At 38.8% G+C, this 15707-nt stretch overlaps 1 protein-coding gene across 2 annotated transcripts in view; it reads right to left on the bottom strand.

Annotated features, from left to right (window-relative positions):
- Positions 1-15707, bottom strand: part of FER (FER tyrosine kinase) — a 373188-nt gene that overhangs the window by 115044 nt on the left and 242437 nt on the right. For both annotated transcript variants that reach the window (XM_090038358.1, XM_090038357.1), the window contains 2 exons: positions 14614-14729; positions 12616-12710 (listed from right to left, as the gene is read on the bottom strand). In XM_090038358.1, the coding sequence (XP_089894484.1) occupies positions 12616-12710; positions 14614-14729 (211 nt within the window). The remainder of the gene's footprint in view (positions 1-12615; positions 12711-14613; positions 14730-15707) is intronic.

Here is a 15707-nt window from a genome sequence, read left to right as displayed (position 1 = left end):
CCCTCCAGGTCGAAAATGATCCATCCACCACCACTCTGGGTGCAGCCCTCCAGCCAGTTAGCGACTCATTTGACTGTGTAGATGTTGATGCCACAGTCTCCTAGTTTTTTTTTTTAATGAGAATGGGGTGAGAGACAGTGTCGACGGCCTTCCTAAAGTCCAGAAAGTCTACATCCACTGCTACACCTGCATCTAAGGATTTTGTGACCTGGTCATAGAAGGCCACTGGGTTGGTCTGACAGGACCTGCCTCTAATGAACCCGTGTTGGTTGCCTCTAAGCATAATCTCCCCTTCTGACCCCTCATGGACATGCGCCATGATTATTCTCTCAAAAAGCTTCCCCAGGATCGAGGTAAGACTAACTGGCCTATAGTTTCCTGGGTCCTCCTTCCTCTCTTTTTTGAAAATGGGAACCACACTGGCCCTTTTCCTGTTCTCTGGCACCACACCAGAGCAGCATGAGTGCTTGTAAAGCCGATATAAACCTGGGAGAATACGGGAAAGGAAGTGATGGAAGGATCCTCAAAAGTATTGTGTTAATCATTTCAAGGGAAAGGGTGGCACAAGCTTCTACTCTAAAATTTTTTTTAAAATTCTGAAGAGAAAATATCTGCATGATTCCCATCTGGCAGATGCTCCAAACTCATTTCATTAAGAGATGGAAAGAAAAGCAGGTATTCTTCCACTGAGTTCAATTTGATGTTTACTATGCTATAGGTATACTTCAAGTACTTCATTGTTCCCAGTCAAGAGCTGCTTTTATATAAATTTTGGTTAATTTTTGTTTCAGCTTAGAGCTGTGCCTGATTCCCAACCTACAAACGAAGGAATTTATCCTTCAACACAGCTTAAGAAAACACGCAACAAAATAAAAATGTGCATATTATCTTTTGATAATGAACAGAATATCAAATCTCTACTGTCTTGTACAAAAGTGCTATGAGGACACCATTAATGGAAATACTTTATCAATGGAATCACAATATATTTTTCTATGCCCTCCTGTTTCTATCTCCTAAATTTTAACACAGTACATAATTTGGGTGCTTAAAACTTTGCTTATATTTTTTAACCTGATGGTAATAGCTTCCTTTACTGCAACAGCACATGGTCAAACACTTGCTTAATTTCCAATTCTGGTTACCTAATCAATAGGCTCCTAAATCAATATGTATGTACCTAAATAAATAAAAAGATTCAGGTTTTCAGAGATGCAGAACAATCACCAATCCCAATGAAGGAATGGGAGTTGCAGTTGCTCAGTATCTTTGGAAATCAGTAAACATTTAAGGGTTTAACTACTTAAGAGCATGACTTTTGGGTCCTGGGTTTGGAAGTTTTGACTACATGATTTACATCCATTTTTGGGTTTTTTTCAGGAGGAGATGGTCAAAAAGTAGATACCAATGTTAACCATCTGCCCCTACTCTAAGTTAAGTTTGAAGCATATTATTTGAAAATGAAGATAAAGATGAGTTGTAGTAATCACTCTTCCTGTTAAGAGATTATTTTTCAGAGAAATATTAGTATCTGAGGGGAAAAAACAGCTTTATATTAAAGCCTGAAGGAAAATATCAGTTACCTCTCTCTGGCACTAATTTTAATATGGACAATGCCATCATCCCTCTCTCTTAAGGTGTAAACAGATGTTACATTTCTCCCACAAGGAAGTCTTTTGACCTGGAATCCTACAGAGGAATCAGTCCTGTTTTAAGTATCTGTAAAGTATTAGAAATAAAGTGTACTAATGCTTTCTCTCCTGGGACTCTATTTCATGTGTAAGGCCCCTGATAGACATTACACTTAATTAATGTCACGATAAAATGAGGAATAAGCCACAAAGTTATTACACAAAGTATGTGCAATAACCTTGTGACCATTTCCTATCAGACCTTTAAGTGAACATGCACCCACTGCTCTCTGCCTCTGAAGCACACTGGAGCTCTTCAAGACTCCCGTGCAATCCAGTGGGAGGGAGCACCCTTCAACGTATTGTGGCTCCCAGTAAGGGAGGCACACCATGCCTTTGGCTTACATGCACTCCCCATCTGGGGGTCCACACCTAATGACAGGCACTCCTAGCTAGAGGAGCACATCACAGCCAAGGGCCCCCTTGTACCCTACCCTGGCCAGGGGTCCAGGTCACCTGACTAGGGCTCCTAGCCAAGGGAGTTGAGAACCAGTCTTGCTATTTGCTGGTACAGGGGGAGCCCGGGAACATGATAATTGGCATAGATCTTGTTGGGGAGCACCTAGAGAGGCTAAATATCTGTAAGTCAGCAGGGCCAGATGAACTACACCCAAGGGTACTAAGAAAACTGGCCGATGCCATTGTGCAACCAATGGTAAAGTTATTTGAAGACCCATGGTACTTGGGTGAAGTCCCAGAAGGCTGGAAGAAGGCAAATGTGGTGCCTATCATCAAGAAAGGGTGAAAGGAGGGCCTGGGAAACAGGCTAACAGAAGGCAGTTTTCTGAAGGATAGTCAACATGACTTCATCACAGGCAGGTCATGCCAGGAAAAACTCATTTCCTTCTATGAGCAGGTTATTCACCACCTGGATGGAGGAAATGAGGTGGATGTGTGTACACAGACTTGACCTGGTCTCCCGCTGAGTCCTGATGAAAAAAATTGGGAAAATGCAGCCTCAACTACTTTACAGTCTGGTGGCTAGGTAACTGGCTCCATGGTAGCACCCAGAGAGTACTGATTGACAGAATTGAGTCATCATGGTGGAGTATAACCAGTGGCATCCCTCAGGGTTCAGTACTTGGATCAATGCTTTTCAACATGTTCACCAACAATTTGGCTTTGGGTATTAAAGTGAACTAGCAAAGTTTGCTGACAACACCAAACTATGGGGGAGTGTGGTCACACTTGAAGACAGGCTGACAATACAGGCCAACCTGGACAGGCTTGAAAAGTAGGCGGACCTCAACCTGATGTTGTTAATATGGAGAAATGTAAAGGGCTCCATCTGGGGAGAAATAATCCACAACACACTTACAGGCTCAGCAGTGCTACGCTTGCTAGAACCACATCTGAACAAGACCTGGGTGTCATAATAGACAACAAAATGAACATGAGCTACCAATGTGATGCTGTAGCTGGAAGAGCTAATCAAACACTAGCATGCATCTACCAAGGCATCTCAAGAAAAGCTAAGGATGTCATCCTCCCTCTACTCAGCATTGGTGAGACCATAGCTGGAGTTCTGCATCTAGTTCTGGGCACCACATTTCAGGAAGGATGTGAAGAACCTCAAGAGAATCCAAAGAAGGGCCACACACAGGATTAGAGGCCTAGAGACCAGGTCATATGTGGAGAGGCTGAAAGACTTGGGACTCTTCAGCCTGGAAAAGAAAAGACTGAAAGGGGACTTGGTGGAAGCCTATAAGTATATTAGAGGCATACATCAAAGCCTGGGGGAGCATCTGATCACCAAGGCCCCCCAGGGGAGGACAAGAAATAATGGGCACAAGCTGATTGAGGGTTGCTTCAAGCTAGAAGCAAGGAAAAATTTCTTTACAAGTCTAACATCTTCCTTTTGATTCCTATCACGGACTACTCTGTCTTGAGATTTATTTCTTTTCCAGCTTCCCAAATATATATAGAAAGAAACACCTGATTCTGCAAGGTGGTGAGCAATAAGATAGACCAGTGCCTGGGACTGACCCTTACCATCAAAAAAACAAAGATGCTTCACCAGCCTACTCCATGACAATCAACTCCCCACGCAAAGACCCTCAGTGATGGACAGGAGCTGGAGAACATTGAATACTTTGCATACCTCGGCAGCCATCTGTCAAAGAAGACTGACATTGACGAGGAGATCCAGTACAGGATCTGATGTGCCAGCTCTGCCTTCAGAAGACTGATTCATCATGTATTCAATTATCAAAGTCGAGTACCAAGAGTTTGGACAGGCTCCCCCGCAAAGGTGGTACAGTCATCCATCCTGGCAATCTTCAAAAAGCGTCTTGACGCCTATCTTGCTGGGGTCATCTGATCCCAGCAGTCTTTCCTGCCCAAGTGTCGGAGGGGCTGGACCCAATAATCTGTAAGATCCCTTCCAGGCTCCCCCTGCACTGGCAATATGACGCAAAGGGATTAGATGCTTGATCCTGCACTCATGGCTTCTACCATACATGCGTGGCATGGTAGGAAGCATGACTAGTGGGATCACACATCAGATCCTATCATACCTTTAATTTCATGTCTGTCAGGTGCCTAAGTTAATCACAGGCCACTCAAATTAACTGTCAGTCATTCCAAGAACAACCCTGACAACCTCCTCAGCCACCTACTGGCACAGGGGCAGCAGTGTAACTTGGAATGATATGTGTATAAAAGGCTTTGACTTGAATCAATCAGAACCATCTCAAATGAGTGTGCTTACAGCTAACGGTACTTTTACAGTGCCCATTACCCATAATCTCTGAGCTGCTATAAGAAAAGTCACTAGTAAAATGCAATAATTTGTAGAGGTTCCTTACAGCTGTAAACATTAAAGCTGGGCCAGGAACAGTTCTAACTATGAAAAAGGTAAAACATGCAGAAGTCATAACTTACCTTAACCTAAGTCTAGGACTTGCTTATTTTACAGTGGGAAAAATAAAATTATTCTTTTAAATAAACAATTAAAACAGTAACCACAAGACTTGTGTCCAGCGGTGTTAACATGCTACCAAACTGTGCACATTAATCGAACTTGATGAACCTTGACGTTGGTAACATATACATGAAAAATACACCAATGGTTTATGGACACATAGCAGATAATGGTTCAGTGCTTATTAAGGTTTCATATAAAATACTTGTTTATTAGTAGGAGAACAGGATTTCTTTTAAAACTAGAGAAGATGCAGGGGTGATTGTATAATGTTCGCAATATTTTGGATTTTATTCAACTTAATATGTTGTTAGTTAAGCCTTTTATTTCAGCTTCTAGAGAATAAGCATGATAGGAACATACCAGTCTTTCAAAAGATTGTAAGAAAAATGTCAATACTGTGTGTAGAGTAAGCCAACAGGTTATAAACTAATATACTGGAGAGACTGAGGAAATAACTCCAGTTTCAAATGATTAATATGCTTTCATTGTCTTGATTAGCAGTCAGCTTCAACTGTTGATTTGTTTTGGGATATTAGGCATCTAATGAAACAGTAGAGTGATCAAAGAGAGCAACCTGCAGCATTATAAAATAGCACTTTAAAGCAGTAGTTTTCAACTGGCAGTCTGTGGACCCTTGGGGAGCCGCAGCTTATGTCAAAGGAGTCCATGAAAGATGACTATTATCGACCAAAAGCATACGAATACTCACACTTATAATTCAAAGGGCTCTGTACCTCCATTCAAAAGTTTTTAAGGGTCCATAAATGAAAAAAAGGTTGAAAACCACTGCTTTAAAGTATTCACAACTACCAAATGTTGCGTCAGAACTATTTTCTTGGATAAAATCAAAATAGCAAGTTTTAATATATTACAGGAATAAATATTCTAATCAGCATGATTTTGGTAGCTAAGGATCTATTGGTCAACACAAAAAACAACTGATCATAAATTAGCTTGGAATTTAATATATGAGAAACAGGTATGTTGAATAGCAGCAGCTGAGAGTTAGACTGTGCTTATCCTAGGCTGAGGAATGTTATGCAGTTCTACTTTCCAAGGAGCAATATCAGAAAGCAAACACATTTCTCCTGTATTACCTTCTCTGGGGAAGGAAGTATTATATGAATCCATTGAAAAGTAGCTTCTTATTGTCACGTGCCTAGTCACCTCTGCTGGATGAAATAAAAATGAGGCTTTCTCTGCTCATTTCCTCTCTTAGGACAGCCTACAGAATTCAGCTCCTACAGGACACAAATTTGGATCCAAGATCTAGTAGTTCTAATGTGATCATCTTAGAGCTAGTCACAACAGTCTAGTCCTAAATAGCAAGATAAACATTGCTTGGAAGTACATTTAATTCAAGATGATTTCTAACAAACAGTTTAGATGGTATGGATTTCTATTAATTTATAATAAAACAAATGCCAACGAAATAGACAAAAAGAAGCTGCATAACTAGAAGCCAGCTTTATACAGTCAAACTAAAATGTAAAATCATATAATGGTGTAACGGTAGACATGAAAAATTGTGTCTTATCCTTCACTTGTCTTCCCCCTTTCTCTACTTCCCGCTTATAAGCTGAGCCAAGGCACCTTACATGTAATATTCATTGGGTAAAATGAATGGTGAACAGTGCAGCAGAGCAGTTTGTCCCACTGGAAGCAAGCATCCAGGCTAGAGCCCAGGGCCCCTTCCCATCCATGGAAACATTCATCTCACTGATTCTTTAGCTTGTTCTTTTCCTCCTTGCCCCTATCTCCCCCTCTTGGAGGCTTGTATACATGTACAGAGCCACATACCAGACCAGCCAGACCACAGGCTACTGAGTAGACTAAACAACATTGTAACATTTCTATTTTATTTTTCTCATATTAAAATATTTTTTATATTTCAAGTTACTAAAAAATAGAGTTGATACAGGGATGGAAAAGATTTGGGAACAGCAGATGAGAAAGTGAAATGAGCCATGAGAAACACTCCATTTTAACAGTTGGTTCACAATTGAAAAGCCTTTGAGAACTACAGATATAGCTTTCTTTTTCAAATTGTTCTGTTTTTTTATTCTCAGCTCTTCATTTTACTCTTGGAAAGGCATTACATGCAAGCTACTGTTATGGTACAATTGTAATATTTATTACAGAAAAAATTAGGAAAATCTGATTCAGGCCCTTGCAGCAAAGCTAATACTGACACCTTGCAAGAATCTGCAGAGCACTTTCTTATCAACTTATTTACTCTTACCATTTATCCAGTTGTGACACTATTGTTCCATTGCTGTTTAAGCAGTACAGGATAAATTCAGTCTTTGTGATAATACTTTAAGGGTTCTTTACTTTAGGCATTATACAAGTGAAAATCTTTTAAACCTTCTATTTCACTTAATCTCTCTTTCACAGCAAGTAAACTAGCAGGAACATATAATTCAAATGAGAGTATTTCAAACTTTCTATAATACGCTGTTCACTTATCTATAACACAATGTGCATACAGTCAAGAGATTATGGAAAAGTGGCTTATTTCTTGGGGAGATGATTTCCTGGTTTTTTTAAACATCTTGAATTTTTCATTCTCACTTCATATTTGTGAATGGATTGCATAATTTCTGATCTCTTTTATATGTAAAATTCTTTTGTATATCTAAAGGATATAGTTGATACAGTGCTCTTAAATTTTGTTTAGAAATGTCATACATTTGGCAACTACTGGATTAGGTTTTTTTCCATTAATAGTTTATGAATCTTGATTTAGAAGAAAAAATTGACATATTAACATGATCAAATCTAAATTATTTTACTATAAATAACAACATGAACTAAATAAATTGCTAAGCATGTTACTTACAAAAAGAAACTTATGCTTCTAAAAATAATGCTCAACTGAACCATACTTTTTATTGAGGCATTTATTCATGTCTGGTTAATATAAGAAATATGAAGCAGCTGCCAGAATCGTTTGGTTTTTTTTAAGACCTAATTACTACTGCTGCTTCATTATGGAATGCTGCTAATAGCTTGACTGGAAAGTAACAGAACACACCTTTTCTTAAACAGTGACTTCAGATACTTTTAGTATGCTAAGTTAAAACTTTATTTTTAGTCTGCATTGTAGGTGCTTTTCAAAAATGCAATGGAGAAATAGGCTTGCTTTTAAAATGCGTGCGTCCTTCACTAAAATGATTCTGTTCACAAATTAAATTATAGTTTGGATACTAGAAATCAGCTTTAACCCGTTAGACAAACACAGAAAATACTAAAATACTGCAACTATATGAAGCTCTTGCTGTGAGTTATCCCAAAGATACTTTTTAAAAAACTGTAAACATTTTGTTTGGTTTGGATTTAAAAAAAGTTAAATACCATTTCTCTTGGAATTGCCAATCTATCAAACAACAACAATAACAACAACAAAAAGTCAAACGTTAAAGAGTATGTAGATATACATGATTATTTTAAAATATTTTAGCAACTAAACCAATTTATCTAGTCACGGGCCAGTTGGATTCTTTAGGATATTTCAGTTCTTCGTATCATATCTTCCTTAGCTGATTCACTAGTCACTCTGCTTGTTATGGAGTAAGAATCTTCTATAACCTAGATTTTAAATATCTATCTCTTCCTTATGGTTTAGGTTTAGCAAGTCCCCAAACCTCTCTCTCTCTTGATATAGCTATCTCTGTCCTAATATTATTAAAGCTTTAGTCTGTTTGTCTGTCTGTCTGTCTGTAATGCTTTATTCGCACTCTGATTGGTTGTCTGAAACAACCAATCAGAATATTCCAAGAGCATTCTGGACAGGAGGCAGCAGGAGCACACCACCATGAAAGCAGGGTTGGAGCAGTTGGAGTGGCAGGGGGTGAGGCCTGCAGGCAGTGGAGACACAGGGTACTAGCCAAGGGGACAGAGGGCCGCTAGGTTCCCCCCCAGCCCTGCTCCTGGAACATGGCAGCAGTGTGGGGTGGTGGGTGGTAGTGCTCTGTCCCCGCCCACCCTCCCCCATCATTCCTGGTGGGCAATTGGCTAGTCTATCTATAATGTTTAAGTCTCCTCCTCAGTGACCCTCTCCTCTCTCTAGCTATTTTTAGACAGAAATCCCCCTGCATTATCTGAGAATAAAGTGGACAGTACAAGTGCTTTAAATAGCACTTAACTGTGGGAAACCAGGAAAGCTGTATACTGTCTCTCCTTGAAAAAAAAGTTTGGCATTTGGGGAATGATCGTTCCTTTTTTCTCGTATAACAGGAATGACAGTGGGAAGTACCTATGCTACCTTTACTTCTAGTGATCTTAGACACTTTAGCAAGTGAATTGTCCTCTCATGAAAACTTGTATAATGGCAATAAGAGTGCTAAAGTGGCAATAAGAAATTTGAACAATTAGTGAAGGATGGTCTAAAATATTCATATCATCACAGTAAGAGAGGGAAGAATAAACTGCTTGTAGATTTCCTCACTGTGCTTCCCTGCAAAAGATCCAGCACAGGGAATTCATTAAACCAAGAGAAGGAAGCCATAGGCAGCAGTGGCTGGGCAATAATTGTTTTTTTCAAGCACGGGATCTCTAAGCAAATACAGAATTTATGCACCTAACCCCACTCCCTACACAAAAATAGATTTAGATTTCTCATCGCTGTATTGGCTTTCCCAAAATTCCTTTTCACTGTGACCCTCTCTGAGGGAGGAGTGTCACTTCTCATCTTGTTTAAAAAAAGAGATTCCATCTCAAAGATGTCTGTCTTTTAAATTTGTTATATTCCGTGACTGTTTGTTCAGCAACATCTAGGTTGTTTCTGAAGCAGTGATTGCATGATTGCTTAACCAAGTCTGACATCTTTCTTTTGATTCTTATCATGGACTACTCCGTCTTGAGATTTATTTCTTTTCCAGCTTCCCAAATATATATAGAAAGAAACACCTGATTCTGCAAGGTGGTGAGCAATAAGATAGACCAGTGCCTGGGACTGACCCTTACCATCAAAAAAACAAAGATGCTTCACCAGCCTACTCCATGACAATCAACTCCCCACGCAAAGACCCTCAGTGATGGACAGGAGCTGGAGAACACTGAATACTTTGCATACCTCGGCAGCCATCTGTCAAAGAAGACTGACATTGACGAGGAAATCCAGTACAGGATCTGATGTGCCAGCTCTGCCTTCAGAAGACTGATGCATCATGTATTCAATTATCACGTCAGGTCTCAAACAAAGCTCCTACTGTATACAACTGTGGTAATCCCAACTCTTCTCTACAGCTGTGAAGTTTGGGTGGCCTAAAGGGACCACCTGAAATGCCTGGAACATTATTACCAGTACTACACCCTGAAGATCCTTGGCATGAAGTGGGAGGATCAACGCAAAAATGCGAGTGCCCTCACAGATGTTTATACCATCAGTAGGGAAGCATCAAGTATTTAATATCAGTTGCACTGGATAGGGCATCATGTGTGCATGCCTGATGTATGTATACCAAAATAACTGCTATATTCCCACCTCAACCAAGGACAAAGGAGATGCAGAGGCCAGAGGAAATGCTTCAAGAACACCCTCAAGGCAAACACTAACTTCACAAATTGGTAAAGTAGCCTGGGACAGGGCTACATGGTGACGCCTTATAAGAGAAGGCATATCTTTGAAGAAAATTGTTGCCCTCGAGGCAGAAAAAGGACAGAACGAAGGAGAGGAAATGAGACTGATAAATTTGTTGTCCAACCCTCCCTTTACCCACCACCTGTGGCATTTGCCAGAGAATCTGTGGGTCGAGGATTGGCCTTCTTAGCCATCAACGAACTCATCTACAACCCTTTATTTGACCCGTGTGAGTGATCATCCTCAACTGTGTAGGATTGCTCCTGCTGCCAAAGAGCACTTCTCATGATCAGCCCCAAATTTCTCAAAGAGAATTGAGAAAGATTTCAACAACTGAACATTCAGTAAAACTAACTGAATCTAAAACAGCAACTAGAGAGCCATAAATAAAAGCAATTAAATTCGTATCAAAGCAACCTCAAAAAAGAGAATAAATATCATACTCCACAAATGGCACACGTAAGGGGAATAAAAAATATAAAGAATAAGATTCTCTAGAAAAGGGAAAACTACATGCAGATGCTCATCAAATATACCTATGATATTATACCACAATCTGAGGCCAACTGGTATTGCTATATACCTGAAGAGACTATAATATATAGTTACAAGCCACAGACTTATACAGTTGTGCATTTTATAGGATGATGCAATTTCATGACAATATTTTCCATATCCAGCTATTTTTTTAAACTGAATTTCAGGGTAACATAACTTAAACATCTTCAAATGTATCCACATTTACTATGTTATTTGAAGATAAACTGTATAGGAAGATAAAAAAAAAACAGAAAGAAAACACATTGGTCAACTTGCTGCAGTCAGTGATTGTACTAGTACTTTTTCCCAAAGATCCAAGTTCAAATAAGATCACAGGTGCATGGGAAGCAGTGCTTGGGGGTGGGGAGTGGAGCAGCAGGGAAGACTCCCAAGGCTCTACCCAGACTGGGGTCTGGAGAACAGGTGGGAAGCAGTCTCCTCCGCTCTGCTGATGATCTCCAGGAGCACAGCAGAGTGAGCAGTGAGGCAAAGTCTCCAGCTGCTTACAAAGCAGGTAGGGGAAGAGTCAGGGAGCAGAGAGCAGCTGCTTCTCTTTTCTGTTCTAGGCCTCATGCAGTGGAATAAAGCAAGCAGCGAAGTCCCTTGACTGCTTTTCTCTTCGGGGACTCTGGACTGAGAAACAGGCAGGGCGAAGCTCACTCTCAGGCAGGGGAAGGACCAGATGCCCTCCTATGCCTTCTCCAGAACAGGTTCATCCTGGTTTCTGGAAGGTGTGGGAGTCTTTCCTTGTGGTACCAAGGAGGAGTTAAGCCATAGGAAAGCGTGCAGAAATTCATTCTCTTTGCAGAAACTGTAATGGTGCGAATTTTATCAGTTTGTAGCCAAGTTATTTTTTTCCACAAATTGGCCTTTTTTCATCCGAGAGAAAAAGTGGGAATGTCTGTACACTTAAAGCTTGCATAAAACATGCCCAGAATATTGCAGTTACACCCAGCCTACATTTTTCTAAACAACAGAAATAGCCAGAAAAAGAAAAATAATGTATTTGGAAAAACTCAAGTCACAAAACAATGAACATATTAACATTTCACTGTGAAATGTGTGCATCTCATAGTACTCAATAATGATACAAAACATACTATATAAAAACATTCTATACACATATGGTCTGCTTCTGTCTGAATGGGATGTTTCTTGTTACAGATAAGAATGTTGAAGAATTTTCTCTTTGTTTATCACTTGTACTAACTTTTTGCATACTAATGAGCACCAGTGGTTACAGATGCCTGCTGTAGACGGATTCAAAGTAGAATTAAAGCATGAAAATGGTTATCATCTTAATGTAGAGCGGTGTCTCCTTGTTGACAAAATATATGAGCCTACCAGCCCAGGTGTGGTACAAAGATTTTACAGAAACTGTGCAACTTTCTTAAATAAAATATTTTCATACTATTTTAATTGAAAATACACACATAAATGACAGAAACTATTTAGTGAATAGGGCAACCTATAATTACTGCTCCTAGATACCAAAGATGCTATATCAATTGAATGACTAAATTTAAATTCAATTAACTCATCAGTCATTAATTTTTTAAAATATGCATGAGTCACTGAATCACAATAAAGCCAATTAATTGAAAATGCACTGTAATGAGGAAAAGCAATAATCTTATTCCTCCATTAAACAAATGGAAGTGGCATTTTTTAATAGTTTTTGATGTCTTGATTGGCTATATGGAAACTCACAATAGACTTACTCAGCTCATTTCACCAAGGCTACTATTAACAAAGCTCTTTGCATGGTTTGCAACATATAGAGTTAAGGTCAGTCAGAACACAAAAAATAAAGAAAATGAAAAGGTAACATATTTTCACACAAACATAGGTTATAAAAATGAAAACAACATTACCTGGAACAAGTTCCATAACTATATAAATAGGCTGCCTTTGAGTGCAAACTCCTATAAGCTTCACAATATTGGGATGATCATACTGCTTGAGTATTCTGGATATGGTGCAAAAAAGGTAGATTAATGTTACTATGCAAACTGATTAAAATAAATTAAAATATAAACAGTTAAAATCTTAACATTGTTTTCAAATAGCCAGTGCCACTGCAATATCATTCAAAATAAGATGCCTTTCAATATATCAAATGACCCCTTTGCAGAACTGTAGCCATATGACACTGTTGAGAAAATTAAAAACTAGTGCATAGTTCAACTAATTTTCAAGTCAAGTACAATGGCTATACATTTTCATAGTAATCCCACCATTTGCCCATATCACAGAACTATATAATTTGGTGTGACAATGCAGTCATAGCTCAAGAGGCTAAACAGCACATCAGAAGTGAGGATCCAGGCAAAAAGCTTTCAGAGCAAATGCCTCTGTCTGCATTTTGCTTCTGTGCAGATCAAGTCCAAATCCAGCTTCTCAGACACTATATGCATTAAAGAATATTAAATCAGCAGAAGAAAAAAATCTATTCTAAACTAAACTTGCATCTTGTATAAAAGATTATGATGAGTCTGAGTAATATGCACCATGATTTATAAATGAAAACAAGAGTTGGAGTGAACTGTAGAGGGACATTATAGTTGTAGAAAGTTGCAGCCTTGATGTTCATTAACTTGAACTGCCTCTTGTAAAAGAAAAAGGAAACCTGTAGGGTGCTTGAATATAATTTCAGTAAAGAACAATGCATTTCATTGTCCTTTCAATGTAAAACCATTTTTTGAGTTGGAGGTTGCTTAGTAAGTGAAGTTACTCCCTGGTAGTCAACTAAGCTACTAACATGAAATCATGGCTGTATTTAGGGATTTATATAGGTGTAATGTTCTACAAAAGATTTATATATAAAGTTAATGTTTCCTTATTCATCTTCAAAATCTATTATTTATCTAACCAAGAAACTATGTCCAACTCTAAAAAACAAGGAGATAATTTTTCCCCCCAATGTTTTGGTACATTCCCTTAGCTGAAGAACTAAAAGGACAAGTACTATTATATATATGTATCAGTTGCCTCTTAGGCTTTCCATCACCATTTTGCAATTGTTGCCTGACATGGCACAAGAGAACCCTTCTAGAGAGGATGTGTTCCTTCCCAACAAATGATCAGTTAATGGGGTCTAACTTCCACACAAGTTTGGTGAGGTTTGTACTGGTTCAGGTATGTCAGTCAGGAGTATGAAAACATGTTATTCCTGACTGGGATAAGCATAACTTCTCCAGATGCTTTTTATTAACACAGCTATGTCAGACAACTGTGTCAGCAGAAGTTCACAATGTAGACTGCTGTGTGGCCAAGAATGTGCTTTTACTGGTATCGTTTGTTTTGCTTGTAGGCAATGGTTTCCCTTTCACCAGTGCTAAATCCAGCTCTGCCCACAGAGCTTCATTCAAAGTAGGAAACCTTTTCCAGTACAGTATATCAATAATCCTAAAATGGTAGATTGCTCCGAATATATGGACACAATTTCAATACTACTGTTTAGCCATCAGGGATTGATCTAACTTATTTGTTTGAGCCTGTGATAAAATCACCCACTCAGACAAAATACTGGGATGACTAAGAGTATTAGGCCCCTAGCACAAATGCATGGTAGGAGGCATGATTTTGGGATCAGATCACAATTAGACTCTTTCTACTTGCTAATACAGAGGGAGCCTGAAATAAGCTGAAAGCAGGGTGCCAACTGGTCCAGGGCCAGGAATGAAGATCAGCTGACTGGTTAATTGTGGCAAAAATATAACGTGTAGAGGAAGCCTTAGGTGCACTGTTTTTTGTGATTAGTTCAGCTACCATGTATAGTACAGATAGCTTTAAAATCCAAGTAATAATCAAACCTGAAAAAAATACGTGTCATGCAATCACATATGGTAATTCTGTTCACAAGAACTCACCTGGCTTCTGATAAAAATTTTATTTTCAGTTCCTGAGGAAGATCTTCTTTGCAAGTTTTTACAGCAATAGGAGTTTTATCTTTTAATGTTCCCTTATACACTTCACCAAAATTACCCTGAAAATACAAATATACATTCTTTGCTCAGAACAGATGACATGGCTTACAAGGAAAGCACAAGACCTACAAGGAAACGTTAGAAGAACTGGAGAAGAGAGGTGGGGAGGGGAGAAGATATTCACTAAAAGTCTTCAAATATAACAACGCTGTTATAAACAGAATGGTGATCAATTATTGTCTATACCTGCAGTGGAAAGGGCAAAAAATAAGAGTCTTAAATTGCAACAAGGGAGATTTAACTTGGCTATCAGAAATAATTTTCTAAGTTTGAGGGTGATTAAATACTGAAACAGACAACTTTGTGGAATCTCCATCAGTGGAAGTTTTAAGATCAGGGTAAAGAAATACTTAGCTGGGATGCAGTGGCATAACAAGGACAGGGAGTGCCCAATAGGGGCAACTTCCCCAGGTACTAACATTGGGGTGGGGAGGGCTAAAGAAAGTGGTTGCTGTTGGCAGCTGCACCTTCATGTTCATGACTGTGAATAGGAAATTGCAGTTTCCACTTTGCCCTGGGTGCTCGGCTGCAACCCTACGCTACTGCTGGGATGGTTTAGACAGGACATTATTCTGAAAAGCCTTTACAAGTAAAGAACTAATCATTCAGAAGAAACAGATGATTAATGTCAGAAAGTATTAACTGGATCAATTTAAAGATGCTCTAATTAAAGAAGAAACGCTTTGCTCTAATGCACTATTTAGTGCAAAGTCTGCTTATAGTTTATTATAACTTAAATAGAGAATATGACAAAGAAATTTGACTTTAACTTTCCTGAAAACATTGTCTAACTGTACTAATTAGGTTTTTCTTTAAATACACTGTTAGTCTTCCAAAAACTAAGAGACACATTGAAAACAATGTTTCCCTCTGTTCTCTTCACTAACCCATTCCCATAAATAAGAAAATTGTGGTCAGGTGCATAATTTTTGGATAACTGATAGTACTTTTTAAATGACAGTTGACACAGGCAATGG

Source organism: Crocodylus siamensis, chromosome 3 (genome assembly GCF_052110815.1).
Source record: "Crocodylus siamensis isolate JL-2025a chromosome 3, ASM5211081v1, whole genome shotgun sequence".
NCBI lineage: Eukaryota > Metazoa > Chordata > Crocodylia > Crocodylidae > Crocodylus > Crocodylus siamensis.
Note: the sequence above shows the minus strand (reverse complement) of the source record. Positions and strands in the feature narration are given on the sequence as shown.